Source organism: Phocoena sinus, chromosome 19 (genome assembly GCF_008692025.1).
Source record: "Phocoena sinus isolate mPhoSin1 chromosome 19, mPhoSin1.pri, whole genome shotgun sequence".
NCBI classification, from domain to species: Eukaryota; Metazoa; Chordata; class Mammalia; order Artiodactyla; family Phocoenidae; genus Phocoena; species Phocoena sinus.
In genome coordinates, this window is record NC_045781.1 from 30,428,629 (window position 1) to 30,448,983 (window position 20,355).

At 39.7% G+C, this 20,355-nt stretch overlaps 1 protein-coding gene across 1 annotated transcript in view; it reads left to right on the plus strand.

Moving 5' to 3' along the window:
- The window catches only part of AMFR (autocrine motility factor receptor), a 46,794-nt gene that overhangs the window by 9,085 nt on the left and 17,354 nt on the right, over nt 1–20,355 (plus strand). The window contains exons 3-10 of the mRNA XM_032613497.1: nt 2,136–2,300; nt 3,654–3,806; nt 6,529–6,569; nt 6,735–6,867; nt 8,927–9,060; nt 9,906–10,016; nt 17,275–17,465; nt 19,286–19,389. Of these exons, the coding sequence (XP_032469388.1) occupies nt 2,136–2,300; nt 3,654–3,806; nt 6,529–6,569; nt 6,735–6,867; nt 8,927–9,060; nt 9,906–10,016; nt 17,275–17,465; nt 19,286–19,389 (1,032 nt within the window). The remainder of the gene's footprint in view (nt 1–2,135; nt 2,301–3,653; nt 3,807–6,528; nt 6,570–6,734; nt 6,868–8,926; nt 9,061–9,905; nt 10,017–17,274; nt 17,466–19,285; nt 19,390–20,355) is intronic.

The following is a 20,355-nucleotide window of genomic DNA, read 5'->3' on the forward strand; positions in this document are numbered from 1 at the left end:
GGTCAGGCCAGGCAAGCAACCTAATTGCTGGTGGATTGATCTGGCACCAGTGGGCCTTACATACTGCTTTCTTTTTCCTAAAATGTTAAATATCAGTTCAAAATTTACAGAAAACATAACCTTGGAGTATTATAGAGATTTTTCAAATACCTGGAGGTAATCATAATGGGCACATTTGTCACTCGACTCTACTTTCAGTTTTTTCAGTATAGATCACGTCTTTCATGTTGTTCAGTGATGACAGTTTTTTGACCAGTGTCATCCAGTAGCATTTATTAAGTGCAGTTTTTTTTTTTTTTTTTTTTTTGCGGTACGCGGACCTCTCACTGTTGTGGCCTCTCCCGTCGCGGAGCACAGGCTCCGGACACGCAAGCTCAGTGGCCATGGTTCACGGGCCTAGCCGCTCCACGGCACATGGGATCTTCCCGGACTGGGGCACAAACCCGTGTCTCCTGCATTGGCAGGCGGACTCTCAACCACTGCAACACCAGGGAAGCCCTTAAGCACCGTTTTGAGTTAGAATGCTACAGAATTGGCATGGGTTTACTCTCTGGGTGCTTAAACTTGAAGAAATAGAGTAATGCTAGAGGCAAAGACATTGACTACCTAAAATTGGACAAATATTCAACGGTTAAGTGGCAGTGTAGAACAAAGAAGTTTTTAAATGCACTTAATGCCTACTATGGCACTTATCTAAGCACCGTACATATATTAACTTACTGAGTTACCCCAACTATTTTATGAGATATACGCTGTTGTTATAAGACCCGTCTTATAGATGGGGAAACCAAAGCCTGGGGATTGTAAGTAACTTGCCCAAAGCCACACAGCAGATAGATGGTGGAGTGAAGGTCCAGAACCAGGACACAAAATGTTCTAGGTTCACTTCATGCTTTCCTGCCCCAGATCTGGAAACAGACATTCACCAAGGATTCCTAGTTCATTTTGTTCTCTGAACAAAGGGTGTACAGTCAGAGTACAGTGTTTTAAAGTCCTCAATATAACTCTTTAAATAGTCACATTGATTTGTTCCACATGTAGGTTCAATTATTTCTGTTTTTATTCAATTTTGCTTTTCTTTCTAAGTTTTTGAATTTGTGAAACATTCACATGGTTCAAAAGTATACTTAGGAGCCATATTTTCATCCTTATCCTCTGCACTCAGTTGCCACCACTCCCACAGATGGCTTGAGGTATCTTTTAATATCTGTTGGCTAGAAGCCCCTCATTGCCCGTTTTTTCAGGATAGTAAAGATTTTTACAACTGGACATGCTCAGTGTAAGGAAGAGTACAGTGAAGCAGATATACTTCTGTGGGAGTGTACATTTATACAACTCCTTTGGAAATCAGATGGACGTTACTTATTAGAAACCATAACAATATCCGTAAGCTTTGATTCTGTAATGCTGAAAAAATAGAAACTTGTACAAAGATATTCATTGTAACATTTTCTGAATGGTGAAAAAAACATTTCGGTGTCCATGTGTAACCACTAAAGTGGTCTTATTCAGACAGTATTCATTGGCACTGGTAAGGTTCTCACAATATAAGTGAAATACAAGTATACAAAAATCAATGTATTACATTTAGGAAGAAAAATGCATAAAAATGTTAAGGCATCATTTTTGTTTTAATTTTCTTTGTACTTTTTCATACATTATTGATTATGGCTGGCAAATGAGCATATGTTATTTTTGAATCTGAAGGATGTTTAAAAAAAAAAAAAGGAAGAAGAATGTCCAGTCTTTTTCTTTTGTTTGTTTTAAAAATCTAGAGAGTAGAAGTATTAAAAATGATACTTGTAGCTCTCACCATTCTTTTTTATTTTGTGTTAGAAGTATATGTATTATTAATACATAAGGTACTAAACTAATATCACTCCCCTTTTAATGGCTAAAATTTCATAACTAAGGAATTCAGTCCAAAATCTGTAGATTACTTTCTAGGTGTCTTCCCTTTATTCTTCAGAGGGCTCATTTTTTCTTTGCCTTCTATTGATATTTTCTTGTGGACAAGTGTTAGAAGGCTGAGAATAGACTATTTTCTCCTTAGAAGCCAGCTTTTGTTATGTTACCTTCTCCTTGAATGGGTTAGGTATAATGGTAATCACCTTTATAAATATTTTTCTTTTTAGCACCTCAAAGACAAGTTTTGGAATTTCATTTTCTACAAGTTCATTTTCATTTTTGGTGTGCTGAATGTCCAGACAGTGGAAGAAGTGGTCATGTGGTGCCTCTGGTTTGCTGGACTGGTATTTCTGCATCTGATGGTTCAGCTCTGCAAGGACCGGTTTGAATATGTAAGTTTTTAGCCAAGCTCTTTTCCTGCTTAGGCACACATTTGCCAGGTCTGAATTGTGTAATATGAATGAGCCGTGACACACATGTGCAGGATAGCTCTCCCAGGGAAGGCTCCTGGATCAGGTACCTCCTACCTGTTTCTTGAGGAACTTTCTGCAGCAGCCAAGGAATGCAGGAGCAGTGTCCCCTAGGGAGGTTTCCTTCCCCTCCCCAGTAGTGTTGCATTACAGCCCACATGAGGTCAAATCACCTACACAAACTGTTTTGATCACAGTGCAAGGAAACTTTAAACTGAAAAAAAGCTGATCTCTTCCAGACGTTTTCTGTTCTAATCTCCTTCCATTTTCCCCCTTCTTACTCTGGTTCTTGGAGCCCTTCTTTCTGACTAGCTTGCATTGTTTCCACCCTGGGCCAGGACTGAATTAGCTCTCTTGGCTTCCTTGGTCCCTGGAGAAATGAACCTTTTCTGTCTGGGTACAAGATCTGCCTCTTGGCTTCAGAGTTGTGTGGGTGAATCTTCATTTGTTAGTAGTCCCGAACTAATCTCGTGGATCCCCAGTAAATGGACGCCTACAATCCTGCCCCTCCGTTAAACCCACTCCACAACGCTGCTTGCCCCTTTCTTTACCCAGTCCTCATGGACCATGGTGGTCCTTGCACATCTGTGTGAGTTAATCTCAGTTCCAAAGCCTTCAGCTGTTTCATAATTCAACCCCCATCCCAGGCCATGGACAGGCGCTTCTGACCTCCCCGACTGGTTTGGTATCTACACCTTCCTGCTCAGGAGTCACAGCTCCAGGCCTTCCTTGCCAAGCTGTATACTGTTAACATAGCATTATGGTAGTAGTCAGTCTGCACCTGGATTACACTTCGGTTGTCCTAGCCGTGAACGGGCTAGGAATGTCCTCCCAAGTGACTTTGAGGGATTAGGGCTAGAACAAAATTGTGAAAGAACACAACAGAATGTGGTGCTGCCCTGTTGAAGTTGAGTCCTGTTGAAGCCAGAAGAGAGAATTGCATTCCTTTGGCAAATTGTTTCTAGAGGCTTATAATCCCACTGGTAGGAGGATCCTTGAGAATTTGAGATGCAAATATAATGTATATTCCATAAATTAAATGATAAAGATCTCAAAATATCAGCTCATACTCATATTTAGGTTGGTTGGAAAATTTTGACCATCTGGTAATGGGATACTTTTCGGCTTCCATTTGGCCGTGCGGCGACGCACAGACCTCCAAGCAAAGACACCAAGGTTAACCTTGAGTTTAATTAGCACTGCCATGCTTAGTCAGGTTTAATTAACACTGCCATGCTGAAGAATGAGCTTCCTTCTCCTGTTTTGCATTTTTAGCTTTCCTTTTCTCCCACCACACCGATGAGTAGCCATGGTCGAGTTTTGTCTCTACTGATTGCTATGCTGCTTTCCTGCTGTGGATTAGCAGTTGTCTGTTGTGTCACAGGCTACACCCATGGGATGCACACATTGGCTTTCATGGCTGCAGAGGTAAGATGCAGAGACGGGCTTTTGCTCTGATTATGTTCCTATGTGTTTTCAAGGAAGCTAGAGGATTATTGACAGATTATTTTCACCCACGGTGGATATCTGGTCTTCATTTTAACAAGCATTTTTTGAGTTCCTTCGTTTGGGGTTGGGTATCGGTACTGATTGCTTTTACATGTGTTATTTCACGTAATCCTTGCTACAACATAATAAAAAGTACAGTTGACCCTTGAACAACGTGAGTTTGAACTTTGTGGGTCCACTTATACATGGATATTTTTCAGTAGTAAATTCTACAGTACTACATGGTCCCTGGTTGGTTGAATCCACAGATGCAAAGGAACTGGATACGGAGGCCCGACTATAAATCATATGGGGATGAACTCCCATATTGCCCAAGGGTCAACTGTAATTCTTTTTGCCGACATTTATATAGGGCTTACTATATGCTGGGGATTGTTCTAAATACCTTACATATATTGACTCATTTTATTATTCCTGTTTATTAATGGGGAAACGGGCATGGAGGGTGAAGTGAATTGCTTAAAGTTCCAAAGTGGCAAAAGTAGCACAATCCAAGTTCTGTGACTTCCAAGTGGGAAGGGTTTTCTCCTTAAGATATTGTAAACAATGATTGGTAACAATTAGTAAGGAAATATCCTGTAATTGGTTATTTTAGATAGGCCATAAATTAAGATTTTATAGAAGAATACAATATATATGCAAACTGTATTCATTGTTTTGAAAGAATAATCTGAGATATTCATGTATATTTTAAAATTTACTTTTAAACCCTTTCTGAAAGTACTAATTTCTGTTCAATAGAAATCAAATTTTTTGTATGTTCTTTATATTCAGTGGCTATATTTGCTTTTTTCCTCAGGCCAAAGGCAAAGTACTTTTATCTTGTCCATAATTGCTATTATTAATGGAAAAAATGAAATAATAGATATCTAATATCAGTGGATAGCTAATATCAAAATACTGAGTTTGAACTACTAATTGGGAATTGTTAGAATAGGGTTAAAATTTATTCTGCTTAATAGCATTCATTTCAGAGTATAAAATAGTAGTGTAAGAAAAATAAGGAAAGAACATTTAAATACTTAATAAAAACATTTGCAATCCTAGTTGAATACTTTCTGTATGTGAAAGGTATACAAATGTAAAAAAATATGTTTAAAATTTTATTTACTCTGACATTAATTAGTTTGCTTTAGATATATTTTACTATAAATCACCATTTGAATGATACTGGGTTTTCCTTTTTTGTTTCTCTAACTTTTAATTAGTATTAGGCCAAAGTTTGAAAAAAGGTATACCTAAAATTAAAGACATTTGAAATAGGTCTGTTGGGTCATAGGGCATATTTTAATTTTAGCTCATTAATTTTTTAAGATAATTTATGTTACAGATTTGATATTTTGAACTAAATCATGTTTTTATGTTTATAGTGTTTCTCTTCTATGTAAAATATTTTCCATTTGTAAACGGGAGTTTCCTGATCTCAAACGTAAAGAATGTTAAGTTTTATTCTGCTAGATTAAGAAGAAATTTTTCTTAGTATCAGTTTCTTTAATACAGAATACTATGAGGGTCTTATTTTGTTATTGATTTCCTTCATCTGTTTTCTTCTGTGTGGGTGAAGGGGGTGCAGAAAGCATTATATAGAGAGCAGGGATTCATATCTAGGATAGTAGTACCTAAGCTGTACCTTGGGACCTTGGGTATAGGGTCACCAAGTATTCAGACACCCTCTTAGGATAATCAATTATGATGACTTAATGCAGTATAAAATATAAGTGATTGTCAAACTCAGTGACCTCAAGATTGTAGAAGGCGTGCCCAGGAGATGTAATTGGTTGCCACCTATTAACAGGAAAATGCTCAATATAAGTTGTTTCTAGGTCATGAAAATATTCCATGGAAATTTGAAGTACATGAAATAAAATGGTTGGTAACTTGCTTTTTTTTCTTTCAGTTTTAATGAGATATAATTGACAAACAGCACTGTATAAGTTTAAGGTGTACAGCATAATGACTTGACTTACATTTGTTGTGAAATGATTACCATGATAAGTATCATCGCATATTCATACCCCCAAAAATATTTTTTACCCTGTGATGGAAACTCTTAGGATTTACTCTCTTCACAACTTTGAATTATACCATACAGCACGGTTAACTAGAGTCATCATGTTGTACATTACATCCCCAGGACTTATTTATCTTATAACTGGTACCTTGTGACTACCCTCCTTCAAGTCCCCGACCTCCAACCTGATTTTTTTTTTTTTTTTTTAAAGAAGATGTTGGGAGTAGGAGTTTGTTAATTAATTAACTTATTTTTGCTGTGTTGGGTCTTCGTTTCTGTGCGAGGGCTTTCTCTACTTGTGGCAAGCGGGGGCCACTCTTCATCGTGGTGCACAGGCCTCTCACTGTCGTGGCCTCTCTTGTTGCAGAGTACAGGCTCTAGACGCTCAGGCTCAGTAGTTGTGGCTCACGGGCCTAGTTGCTCCGTGGCACGTGGGATCCTCCCAGACCAGGGCTTGAACCCGTGTCCCCTGCATTAGCAGGCAGACTCTCAACCACTGTGCCACCAGGGAAGCCCCCCAACCTGATTTTTAATTGAACTGAGAACTTTTATCACTTTGTAAAAGTAAATTTGGTCTGAGTAATCCTAAATTTTACTAAAAAGAAAAAAAATCTCTCTTTTTTTAAATAGTCTCTTCTTGTGACAGTGAGGACTGCTCATGTGATTTTACGGTGAGTAGAAATTTGGGAGGGTGGTGATGGAGGTCTACTCATACAGTTGATTTTAAGATACAACATATAAAAAATTTATAAAAATGTGACTGTAGTATATCATGTTTAAAACAAATTCAGTTGTAACAGTAAATCATTAACATGATTCTTCTCTATTCACTGCAGATATGTAATTCACCTCTGGGACCTCAACCACGAAGGAACGTGGGAAGGAAAGGGAACGTATGTCTATTACACAGATTTTGTCATGGAGCTCACTCTGTTGTCCCTGGACCTCATGCATCATATTCACATGTTGGTAAGTTTCCCAGAGGGAGCTCTAACAGACAGCTAAGTTTTTTAGAATCAGGAACGCTGTTTAGTACAGCGTTTAACAGGTGAAACATTTGTGGATGACCCACTTAAAGACTGTAAAAACGACGCAGCTGTTCCCCTCCCTTTTTTTTTCCCTTTTTTTTTTTCTGGCCAACAGGTATAAAGCAGTGTGGAATGAGTTTGGTGCCCAGCTCAGGAGGTGTTTGCTGTCTAGGAGACGTAGGTGACTCTGCTGACCAAGTCAGTAGATAATGCTTTTAGCATGAAATTAAAGGAATTCCTCTCCTCATAGTTTCTGTGGCTTCTAATATTTAACAGTTACTTTGTAGGTGGTAAAGGGAATTCCCACAGTGTTAGCTACTTCATGAATTCATAAATTTTCTATCTTTGTAATTAAAAACAAAGTCTTTATTCTTAATTCCTCCTACTTCATTGTTTACATTTTACTTTGGTGTGCAAGAAATCACCATGCTGAAAACCTGCTTCATTGGTTTAGCACTTCAGTGATCTGTGAATGGCGAGAATCAACATATTTGGTGGGCAATTTATTTAAATTGTAAGCCTATCAAAGTAGAATTTAAAAATTTTGGGGTTAAACGTAGAGCATTTCTATAAGTCTACTTTTTAAAAGTAACTTTCAGGGCTTCCCTGGTGGCGCAGTGGTTGAGAGTCCGCCTGCCGATGCAGGGAACACGGGTTCGTGCCCCGGTGCGGGAAGATCCCACATGCCGCGGAGCGGCTGCGCCCGTGAGCCATGGCCACTGGGCCTGTGCGTCCGGAGCCTGTGCTCCGCAACGGGAGAGGCCGCAACAGCGAGAGGCCCGTATTCTGCAAATAAATAAATAAATAAATAAAAGTAACTTTCAAAACATACTTTAAAAAAAAAAAAGGCCCCCCCAAACAAATATCCAGAGATAACTGTTGACATTTTGTTGTGTTTACTGCTTCTTTATATATTCAAATCCATACATTCATCAATGGAGATTGTGTATTGGGCATATAGTTTTGGCTTTTTGTAACTAGTATATTATGTACATCTCCCTATGCTAGCAACAATTTTTTTTTTTTTTTTTTTTTGCGGTACGCGGGCCTCTCACTGTTGTGGCCTCTCCCGTTGCGGAGCACAGGCTCCGGACACGCAGGCTCAGTGGCCATGGCTCATGGGCCCAGCCGCTCCGCAGCATGTGGGATCTTCCCGGACCGGGACACAAACCCATGTCCCCTGCATCGGCAGGCGGACTCTCAACCACTGCGCCACCAGGGAAGCCCTAGCAACAAAATTCTTCTAAATCATTTTAATACCTTTAAGATAAAACTTCCACGGCATAGAGGTGTGATGATTTAATTGGAATATACCATACAGCACTGTTAAAACTATAGTCATCATGTTGTACGTCTATCCCCACTACGTATTTATCTTGTAACTGGAAGTTTGTGCCTTTTGACCACCTTCCTCCTATTCCCCCACCCCCAGCCATTGAACAATCTGCTCCCATAATAGAATATTTAGATTGTATTCAGTTGTTTGCTACTTCACATCTTTGCATACCTTTTTTTGTCACATATTAGTTTTTTTAAAGTACTTTTATCCTTTTTCACTTAAATATTATTTTCCCATGTAATTAATCTTCAAAATGTTATATATAAAATATAATAATAGGATATAATTATATTTTATAATAAATATAATGAGTATATAATGTTACATTATATGAGTTTACAGTATAATTATTCCCCTACTGGGCATTGTGTCTATTTCCTGATTTTCTGTTTTATAATTGCATGGAGGGGCATCATTTTCATAAAACTTTAAAATTTCTGATTAGTTCCTCAGGAAAGATTGCTGTTGATGGAATGACTAGGCCAAAGAGCATGTACATTGTTCAGGGTAGTGAGAGAAATATGTGCATTTGCTTTCTGAATGACTGCTCCAATTCACCTTCGCCCACAATTCAGAGCTTCTGTTGCATACCTCACTCTCAGCAGCAGCAAGTTCACATTCACTTTTATTGTATATTTTATTCTCTTTCCCTCTTGTTAAGTTATTTGGCAACATCTGGTTATCCATGGCCAGCTTGGTCATCTTTATGCAGCTGCGTTACCTGTTTCATGAGGTACAACGTCGAATCCGCCGGCACAAGAACTATTTGCGAGTGGTTGGAAACATGGAAGCCAGGTAAGTAAGCACAAGTTGACGTTGCTCATGTTGACTCATTTGAGATCTTTAATAATAATAGATCCCAGATTATACGAGAACCTGCTTTTGTAAACTCTTAACGGAATGGTGAAGAGTATAGGCTCTGGAGTCAGACTGCCTGGGTTTGAAGCCCCACTTAGTTGCCATGTGATTTTGGGCAATTTACTTACCTCCCTGTGCCTCAGTTGCTTAAGTCTAGGGATGATAGCAGAACCTTCTTCCTGGAACTGTTGGGAGGATTCAATGGGATAATGAAAGTAATATTACTTAGAACAGTACTGGGTACATAGTACGTGCTCAGTAAAGATTAGGTTCTTTTATTAGGTCATTATTTTTATCATCATTATTATTAGATGGATGTTTCCTTTGGCTTCTGCCCTTTTTCTTCCTTATGCATGCGTGCTCACACACACGTACTCTCTCTCATACTCTTAACCTCAGTGGAGGAGGTACTCACTTGCCATCCTGAGGCTAAACCAAGCCTGAAAGTGTGAGATCAATGGGTATCCTTTTTGTGTCCAAGGGAACAGTTTGGCTCTCTGAGGGGTCTTAACTCCTCTGATTTACCCAGAAATGTTCGCTTAAGTCATCACTAACAGGAGCCATTGTTAAGACAGCGTCAGTTTCTGTGTATAGATTTCTTGCTCTTTGGTGGGCTATGAAGAGAATGCAGCTGTAGTGTTTTTCGTGGGTGGAGAATTTTTACTGAACACAATTCCTCTGTAACTGTGCTGTTAAAGGTGAAGTCTATGAAGTAAGTGGTGCTCGGTATTTGTGCGTGGAATTGACGGAGATCCCTGCCAGTTGCACTTTGTTTTTTGCAGGTTTGCGGTTGCAACTCCAGAGGAGCTGGCTGTCAATAACGATGACTGTGCCATCTGCTGGGACTCCATGCAGGCTGCGAGGAAACTGCCCTGTGGACATCTTTTCCACAAGTAGGAGCTTTGCAAAGGGTCACATGGGACTGGTGTTCTGTCCAGGAGCATGTGGGTGCTTTTTGTGCTGGGGCTTAAGACCAGCCTTAGCCAAGGAGTGGGGACGTTCCCTCAGACTGGCCGTGGTGCTGGTACTGAGTGGAATGGGGAGCCTGGGTGTGTCTTCCTTATTCCTCAGCCTCTTCCCTACACGGTAGGACTGTTCCCCACTCGCAGGTTGCCATCTTAGTTTCTGGGTGTGTTAGCTATCTTCATATTCCTTCTCCATTTAAGTTCTGAGATATAGCAAATACGCCTGTAAGACTTAAAGGGGTGGGGGGATCCTTGCTTTCTAACAGCTTATGCCCTATTCTTACCCTGGTGAGAATATATATTTTGCACATGCCCTAAGGCAACATAAAAAAACACACCAGGGAAGTGTGCTGAGATGGGGATCAGACGAGAAGCACTAAGCAGTCCAGAACTGTGACTGTGTTATCAGGAATTAGAAAATGGGATCTTCTGCAAACCTTCACGACTGGACTAGATCTGTGTGTGGTACAGGCTGTTCCGTTCTCACGGAGTCCTGTTGTCTCTGTTGCAGTCCTCACTGCCTTATATTATTCATTTTTAGAGATCTCACAGGAACTGTGTCTGTCTAACCTAGATCATTCTGTTTATAGATTGGATGTCTTTGGTGTTGATGGACCTTGAGGTATCTTTTGGCCTTTTGTATCTGTGGTCAGTTTTGCATATTGAGAAAGTTATAATCTTTACATCTTTAATCTTCCTTTCCTTATTTTGTATTCCCAAATAGTTTTTCTTCTCCTTTTTAATATTACAAGGACTTTGGAGCTGGAGTATCAGTAACTCAACACATTTCTTTCTTTCTTTTCTTTTTTTTTTTTAATGTGCTGGGTGCTGTGTTGGGTCCTGGGGAATTAAATTAAAATGACAGATGTGGTCTTTGCTTTCATGAAACTTTCAGCCTAATGGAGGAGACCGGCATGAATTAACCACGCACGTTTATGAGCATGTAATGATGAATTGAGATAAGTGCTCTAAAGAAAAGGAACGTGGTCCTTGAGAGCTTGTAACAAAGGAACCTGACTCCCACCTGGAGAAAGTGACTCTTGATGATGAGTAGGAGTTAAGTCAGCAGAAGAAGGGATCAGGTGGAAGAGCAGTTGAGACAGAGGGAACATGTCTGTAGCAGGAGGGAGTGTGGCGTATCCAAGGAATTAAAGAGAACCCATGTGGCTGGAGCTCAGAATGTCAGAGGAGGAGTGGTGTTTGCTGAGGCAGGAGAAGCAGGCATGAGCGACCCTGCAGGGGCTTGAGGGCCACTTGATGGGGTTAAAGTGGGGGCTCGGGGTCAGGGATGCAGTTTGAAAAGATCAAGAGGACTAGTTAGTAAGGGCTGCAGTGGTTCGGGTATGTGCTGAGAGGAGTGTGGATTGGTGTGGTGGAAGTGGAGCTGGAGGAGGGTGGACAGACGTGAGAAGGATTAGGAAGCACGTGGTGCTAGATTGGCTGTGAGAAAACGAGGAATATGAGGCCTTGGGGATTCTCCTAGTTTTGCAGCTGTGCGACTGGATGGGTAGTGGTGCTGATTGATGAGGTTGGAAGACCAGAGAGTTCACACGCATTTCTGAAAAAACTTTCAGGTAGTTCCTAAGGAGCTTGGGGACAGTTTGGAAGACTAACTCAAAAGAGAGTGTATTTCACCCCAGAAGAAATGTTTTCAATCACATGATTAGATTAGTTTTAGGGTTTAATGTTTTTGGTTGAGGCAAAATTCACATGACATACAATTAACCATCTTAAAGTATACAATTCAGTGGCATTTCGTGCAGTCACAGTGTGGTGCAGGCCACCGCTCTTCTCTAGTTTCGAAACCTTTTCATCACTCCAGAGTAGTACCTCATAGTCATTAAAGTAAATCACTACCCATTCCTCCCTCCCCGTGTTACCTGGCAGTCACTAATCTGCTTTCTGTCTCTATGGATTTGCCTCTTCTGGACAGTTCATGTGAAGGAAATCATATAATATGTGACTTTTTTGTGACTGGCTTCTTTTACTGAGCATAGAGTTTTCAAAGTCATCCAAGTTGTAGCATGTATCAGTACTTCATTTCTTTTTAAATAATAAACAATTTGTTTATCCATTCTTCCATTGATGGACATTTGGGTTATTTCCACTTTTTAGCTATTGCAAATAATGCTGCTATAAACATTTGTGAACGGGTATCCGTTTGAGGACCTGATTTTCTTTTAGGTATATACTTAGGAGTGGAATTGCTGAGTCACAGGGTAATTCTATGTTTAACTTCTTGAAGAACCACCAGACGTAGCCACAGCAGCTGCACCATTTTATATCCCATCAACAATATACGAAGGTTCCAATTTCTTCACATCCTCACCAATATGTATTTCTGTTTTGCTTATTATAGCCAACCTAGTTGGTAGGAAGTGGTATTTCATTATGGTGGGTTTTTTATTTTATTTTTTTTAAATTAATTTATTTATTTTTGGCTGCGTTGGGTCTTCGTTGCTGCGCGTGGGTTTTCTCTAGTTACGGCGATTGGGAGCTTCTCTTCGTTGTGGTGCGTGGGCTTCTCATTGCGGTGGCTTCTCTTGTGGAGCGCGGGCTCTAGACGCGCAAGCGTCGGTAGTTGTGGCTCACGGGCTTTGTTGCTCCGCGGCATGTGGGATCTTCCTGGACCAGGGCTCGAACCCGTGTCCCTTGCATTGGCAGGTGGATTCTTAACCACTGTGCCACCAGGGAAGCCCTATGGTGGGTTTTTTAAAATGATAATTCTCAAATGTTATGCTTTCATTGTGGTAAAAAAAATACATACATAACATAAAATACATAACATAAAATTTAGCTTTTAACCATTTTTTTTAACCATTTTAAAGTGTGCAGTTCAGTGGCGTTAAGTACATTCACATTGTTGTACAACCTTCACCACCATCCATTTCCAGAACTTTTTCATCTTCTGAAACTGAAACTCTGTACCCATATAACACTAACTCCTCAATCTCCCCTTCTCCCCAGCCCTTGGCAGCTACATTCTATTTTCTGTCTCTCTGAATTTGACTGCTCTCACACAGTAGCACATCATACTATATTTGTCCTTTTATGTCTGGCTGTTTCACTTAGTATGATCCATGTTGTAGCATGTGTCAGAATTTCATTCCTTTCTAAAGCTGAAAAATATTCCATTGTGTGTATATATCACATTTTGTTTATTCATTCCTCTGTTGATGGACACTTGGGTGGTTTCTACCTTATGGCTATCGTGAATAATACTGCTGCGAACGTGGGTGTACAAATTTCTTTTCAAGACCCTGCTTTCAATTCTTTTGGGTATATACCCAGAGGTGGAATTGCTGGATCATATGGTAATTCTATGTTTAATTTTTTCGGGAACCATCATATGGTTTTCCATAGCGAGTACACCATTTTACATTTTACACTAGATAATAGCCATCCTGAGGTGTAAAATGGTCTCTCATTGTGGTTTTGATTTGCATTTCTTTAATGACCAGTAATGCTGATCATTTTTTCACATGCTTGTTGACCATTTGTGTATCATCTTTGGAGAATATCTATTCAAGCCAAATTTTCCTATTTTAATTGGGTTGTCTTTCTGTTGATGAGTTGTAAGAGTTCTTTATGTATTCTGGTTACTAAACCCTTATCAGATGTATGATTTGCGAATATTTTCTCCCATTCTATAAAGTCCTTTCACTTTTTTCTTGGTAATGTCCTCTGATGTACACGTTTTAAATTTTTAATGAAGTCCGGTTTACCTATTCTTTCTTTGGTAGGTCATACTTTCAGTGTCAAATCTAAATCCATTGCCAAATCTGGGGTCATGATAGTTTTTTTCTAATAGTTTTATGGTGTTAGCTCTTACATTTAGGTCATTGATCCATTTTGAGTTAAATTTTGTACATGAAGTGAGGGTAAGGGTCCAACTTCATTATTTTGCTTGTGGCTGTCCAGTTGTCCCAGCACCATCTGTTGAAGAATCTGTTTTTTTCCCCACTGAATGGTCTTGGCATCCTTGGCAAAATCATTTGGCCATAGACGTTTGAGTTTATTTCTGGACTCTCAGTTCTTTTCCATTGGTGTATATGTCTATCTTTATTCCAGTACTATGCTGTTTTGATTAATGTAGCTTTGTAGTAAGTTGAAATTGGGAAATGGTGCATCTTCCAACTTTTTCTTTTTTTATATTGTTTTGGTTATTTGGGGCTCTTTGCAATTCTATATGAATTTGAGGAGCCGCTTTTCCATTTTTGCAAAAAAGGCCATTGAAATTGAATAGGGATTGCATTGAAACTGTAGATTACTTGGGGGAAGATTGCTATCTTAACAATATTGTTTTCCAGTTCATGAACATGGGATTCCTTTCCTTTTATGTAGGTCTTCTTTAATTTCTTTCAGCAATCTTTTATAGTTTTTAGTGTCAAGTCTTTCATCTCCTTGGTTACATTTATTCCTAGGCATTTTATTCTTTTGGATACTATTGTACATGGAATTGTTTTCTTAATTTATATTTTGGATTGTTCCTTGCTGGTGTATAGAAACATAACTGATTTTTCATGTTGCTCTTTTTTTTTTTTTTTTTTTTTTTTTTTTTTTGCGCGGTATGCGGGCCTCTCACTGTTGTGGCCTCTCCCGTTGCGGAGCACAGGCTCCGGACGTGCAGGCTTAGCGGCCATGGTTCACGGGCCCAGCCGCTCCACGGCATGTGGGATCTTCCCGGACCGGGGCACGAACCCGTGTCCCCTGCATCAGCAGGCGGACTCTCAACCACTGCGCCACCAGGGAAGCCCCATGTTGCTCTTTTACTGTGCTGCTTTACTGAATTTGTTTATTAGTTTTATGGTAGTTTTTTTGTGTGTGTGTGTGTATTGTTTAGGGTTAGTGTTGCTTAGGAATTTGTCCGTTTTATCTGTATTATCTAATTTTTTGGAGTACAATTATTTCTAGTATTCTATTTTAATCCTTTAAATTTCTGTAAGGTTGGTAGTAGTAGTCACACTTTCATTTCTGATTTTAGTTATTTATATCTTCTCTCTTTTCTTAGTCTAGCTAAAATTTGTCAGTTTAGCTTTGATGTTTTCAAAGAACCAACTTTTGGTTTCATTGATTTGCTCTATTGTTTTTCTATTCTCTATTTCATTTATTGCTGCTTGAATCTTTATTATTTGCTTCCTTCTGCTGGCTTTGGGTTTCGTTTGCTCTTTTTCTAGTTCCATAAATTATAACGTTAGGTTGTCGTTTTGAAATCTTTTTTCTTTTTAGGCATTTTTAGCTATAAATTTGCCTCTGAGCATTGCTTTTGCTGTATCTCATAAGCTTTGGTATATTGTGCTTTTGCTTCTGTTTTCTTTTGTCTCAAAATATTTTCTAACTGCCCAAGTGATTTTCTCTTGACCTGGTGGTTGTTTAAGAGTTAGGATTTAATTTTTAAAACACCTGTCTGCCTGGGGTTGAGTGAGCAAACAATTGTTAGGATCTCTTCTTGGTTTGCTTTACTTTATAGCTTTGGTTAATAGATTGGGGCAGGATTGTATGATAATAATCTATGACAGATTCATTTGCCATAAAGCTAAATGTCTAGATTTCAACAGATTATAGCTAGATAATTTGTTGCTGTAGGAGATGTCTTTGCAAGATTTCAGAGTCCAGTAAATATTTAATTACATTGAAGTGTCATACTTAGAGAAGAAAGAATCCTTCAATAGAATATTATAGTTATATAGAAATACAACTGTTTTCTCTGAAGTTTGGTTTCTTTAGCTGTGAAAGTTTAGCATTTTTTTTTTTTCCAAGGAAGGCAACTATATCTGACCAGTTGTACTCACTTGGAGTTTTTAGGCTATTGTACATAATGTGGGAAGTTTTTGCAGAGTATGAAGTAAAATTAGATTTGCTTATGAAAAGTGTGTCACAGGTAGCAGTATTGGAAGGCAAGGATTTTACACATTTTGGTAGTCTCCCACAAGGCTGATTTTACTAGAGGTGTGATTTAAGGGTGTTCATTAAGGGGAAATGAACTTTAAAAAATTTATTTGGCTAATAGTTACATGATCACAAACAGAAATTACAGGTACTTTATTGTTTCAAAATGTGATAGAGTTGAATGTACACATTCATTATTTTGGAACATTACTGTCATACATTGTTCCAGCAGAGAGATAATAAGAAGTAGCTTCATCTCGGACTCTGGGAAAGTTTTGGAACTTAAGTACCATTTGGTTGCTAGAGACGCTGAGGATCATCACGTTTTAGTGAGGTTCTCCTGTGGAACCTTATGTGTGCACATGCTCCCAGATACTAAAAAAAAAAAAGGCACAGAGGAAGTGAGCATTTTTATTCAGTGCCTCGTTGAACTCTTAGAAGAAAGATAATATATTATTATGGAACGGAAGGCCCCTTGAAATCTTAGGAGAAAGATAAGTATTATTATAAATTGGGAAGGGACCTTGGAGATCACTTCATCCAATCTTCTCATTTTTTTTTTTTCTAGTATACTTCCTTTAATGGGCAGTATTTATTGAGAGACTACCTTAAATAGGGCATTATCATCTCCTGAAAAAGGGCACAAGAAGCTTTTCAGCCTGGTTGGGAAAGCAGAATACAAATATAAGAGGGTTGAAGAAGTTGGGATTATGGACGTAAGGTTGTAGGTATGCTGGGTGAAGACAGAAGTAAGGCTTTGGGGGGGGGGGTGATGCTTGATGAAAAATGGATGGGAGGTCTTAGCAAATAAGAGGCGAGCTGGAAGGAGAGGAGCTTTAGTTGGAGAGTGAAATCTTTGAAGTCGTGATTTTGAAGAGAAGGCCAAGGTTAGTGGAGGCTAAAGTAGAGCAAGAGAACAGATCATTGGAATAGAGGATTCAAAGACATGAGAGGCAATGGTGTTGGATGGTTCAGCCACATGGATCTTAAGTTAGTCAAATAGAGCTGGAGAGGAGGATGGTGAGCCAGGTGACGAAGTCTTACTGAAGAAGGGTCACGCCCAGGAGCTTGGTAGATGACCACGTATGTTAACAAATTAACGTTCAGAGCAAGATACACCAGAAGTACATTAGAGTGAAGCAGGGCAAAGAGGTAATGTCAGCAAGTGTTTCTCAACGTTTAAATCTTGCTAATGGTAAATAGAAAGTAAAATTGCAACTCATTGATACATTCAGAGTACTTCTGGTGAATTCTCACAAAATATGCTAAGGATATCTTATTTTGGACTTTTTGGTAGCTCCTGTCTTCGTTCCTGGCTAGAACAGGACACCTCCTGCCCAACATGCAGAATGTCTCTTAATATTGCCGACAATAATCGTGTCAGGGAAGAGCATCAAGGAGAGAATTTGGATGAGAATTTGGTTCCTGTAGCAGCAGCTGAAGGCAGACCTCGCTTAAACCAACACAATCACTTCTTCCACTTCGATGGTTAGTTGGTTTCAACCTCTAAAACCATCCGCCAGGGGTTTTCTCCCCTTAGGGGATGATGTTTTAATTATAACTTGCCCTGTATGGGCGAGTTCAATGTTATATTTCAGTTTTAATTGAAAATGTTCGGTAAGTATAGACAGCACCGAGGGGTCATTCTGTGCCAGGCATTTTGCTAGATTCTGTGTGAATTGGGGGGACGGGGGGTGCAAGGAGGTGAAAGTAGTTACAGTTGAATCAGTCGTGACCGCAAGGAGCATGCTGAATCAGTTTAGTAGTTAAACCGCTGCTAGTAATTTATTGAATCCGTGTGATACTTAAGCATATAATGAAGGGTCATTGAGCAGCCTTTCCAGTGGGTACCAGAAGGAGAATCAGAACTAGAACCCTGTTTCTTTGCCCATAAAATACAAATATTCCATCTTCCAGAATATTGAAAGGAGTTGTAATAAAAACCAGACTTAAAATTCTAAGGTCATGGGCACCATGTCAGGGGCTGGTTGATCATCCTTTGATTCACATTACATCAGGCTGTTGTTGATTTTCATCAATTCCAATACCATTAAATTCTGTGGGTTCATATTTCCTACTCTAAAGTAGGTATCCCTGGACTATTTGTTTAAGAGGAGTGCTCTTCAGGTCTCTGATTTGAGTTTCTAAGGGTAGAGCACGGTGGGAGTGGCAACACATTGAAATCCCTGATTGGAAGGACCAAAGGAGTATAGTGGAGTCTCTGAGAGGAGGGGATGATGGCTGCTTGGCTGGCTGGGCAGGGATGCTGGGCAGGTGTAGAGGGGCTGCTTTGTGGCTTTGTGGCTGCTAATTACGGCCTCTACCACGTAAGACTTCTGAAATAGACTAGCAGATCTTGGACATGGCTACGTAAGCTATTATTTTATGAATTATTACTGAAAACTTAGTCAAAATAGATAAAGGTAACTTTATTTCTCCCTAGTAAGTACATGAAATAAGTACCCAGCTTTTTATTGGGTACAATCTATCCAGGCAAGATCTTTGAGATGGCCATTGAACTTGTTTTACATTCCAGGCCTCAGTGCTTCTTTGTGAAGGAAAGGGAAGTCCTCCTTAAATGTGTGCTTGATAATGGAGTTGTTTACTGCTGACACCTGGTGGTGCTATATCTTAGGATCCCCTTTCCTTAGTGAAATGGCAGAAGCAGCAGACTTCTTGGTACCGTTAGTCCGCAAACCTATGTTATAGAACTCTTTGAAAAGAATTTCGAATCAGAAAACTAGAGTCTTTAAATCAGATTATTAAGTAAAAAATATTTCATGAAAATGATGTCTCCAAACGCGTAGTATTTGTGTGTAGCGTGAAAGAGAGGGGCAAATTCTCATCTACTGTAGCAGCTTTAGAGCCCTGAAAACCCTCCTTATAGTGTAGCCTGAGAGAGGGATTGAGTTCGTGTGGATCCAGGGCCACTGGAAAGTAGGAAAGCCCCGTGGTGAAGTGTTCTGGAACCTGACTGTCTGGCTTCAAGTCCTGGCCACCATAATTAAATGCTGTGATCTTGGGCAAGTTACCTCAGTTCCGAGTGCCTTGGGGAACCAACAAGAGCACTAGAGTCAAATCTCTGAGAAGAGTAAAATGGGGATAATAATAATAATAATAATAATAAACCCATGTGGGGGTTTAGTGGGGATTGAATGAGCTAATCCACATGGGACACTTGGTCAAAAGTCCTGGTGTAAAGTAAGCCCTCAGTGAGTACCAGCTGGTACCATAGAGTGGCCGACTGCAGAGCAACTGACAGGGGAAAGAGGTCTCTAAGACTTGTGCTGGCTTCTTGTTTGTTTTAGGGTCCCGGATTGCGAGTTGGCTGCCAAGTTTTTCAGTCGAAGTGATGCACACTACCAACATTCTAGGAATTACTCAGGCAAGCAACTCCCAGCTTAATGCAATGGTAAGGCCGCTCACTGCTTTTAAAAGGTGGTTAATAATCGGGAGGGAAGGCAAAGCTGGAGAACGTGTGCAGTGTGCGTGACTCAGTTGGTCTCACTCTGCTCTGGCAGAACGGTGGGATTTAAAAAAAATACGGCAGCATTTTCAGGAGCATCTTATCCGCTGGGATGACTTCAATCCCTGTGCTTTAAAATTTGAAACTGGTTTGGAAACCAGCTTTCATTTTACTTGTGTGGCAGATAATCTGACCTTTTCTGAGCACTACTAAGTTCACTCTCATGATCTAGGCTAGTGTTGGGACACCTCTTGATTTTCACCAAAAATATTTGGGGAGTGAATGATGTGACTTTTATTAAAAATTGTCGTAGGCCTACTGAATGTGTTATTTTAACCCCCTCTCCCCCCTTCCCAAAGTAAATAAATGAGTATACCTTCACATACACACTTATACATACATACATGCCGGTGGATATACATATATAAATACAAATATATACACACACACCCCTTGAGATATTCAAGCATGCTCTTGGTTCAAAGATATTGTCCACATACTTCAGGATTCTTCGTATTTTTCTAAAGCTTTGTCATATGGTGTATATTTTTATTTTACAGTGTTGGAGAAACATGGTTCACCGTTTTTGAGATGTAGTGTTCATTGTGATGATAAATGCAGGGGTCTTAAAAATGCAACCTGTGTTAGTCCAACAAATGTGTACTGAAAGCCTGTTCCCGAGACGGGCACTGTGCAGTGTCTGTCAACAAGGTGGACAGGAGCCCTACTCTTAAGAAGTGTGAATTCTACATGGGGTGGGGGGGGGAGGCTGATTATAAACACCAACAGATAAGATCGTTGCCGATGGGGATGAGGACTCTACAGGCAGTAGGGCAGGTGATGTGGTGGAGGGGTGGGTAAAGGCTGTTCCAGAGGAGACATTCAGAGAAGTCTCAAGAGGTCATATTTAAG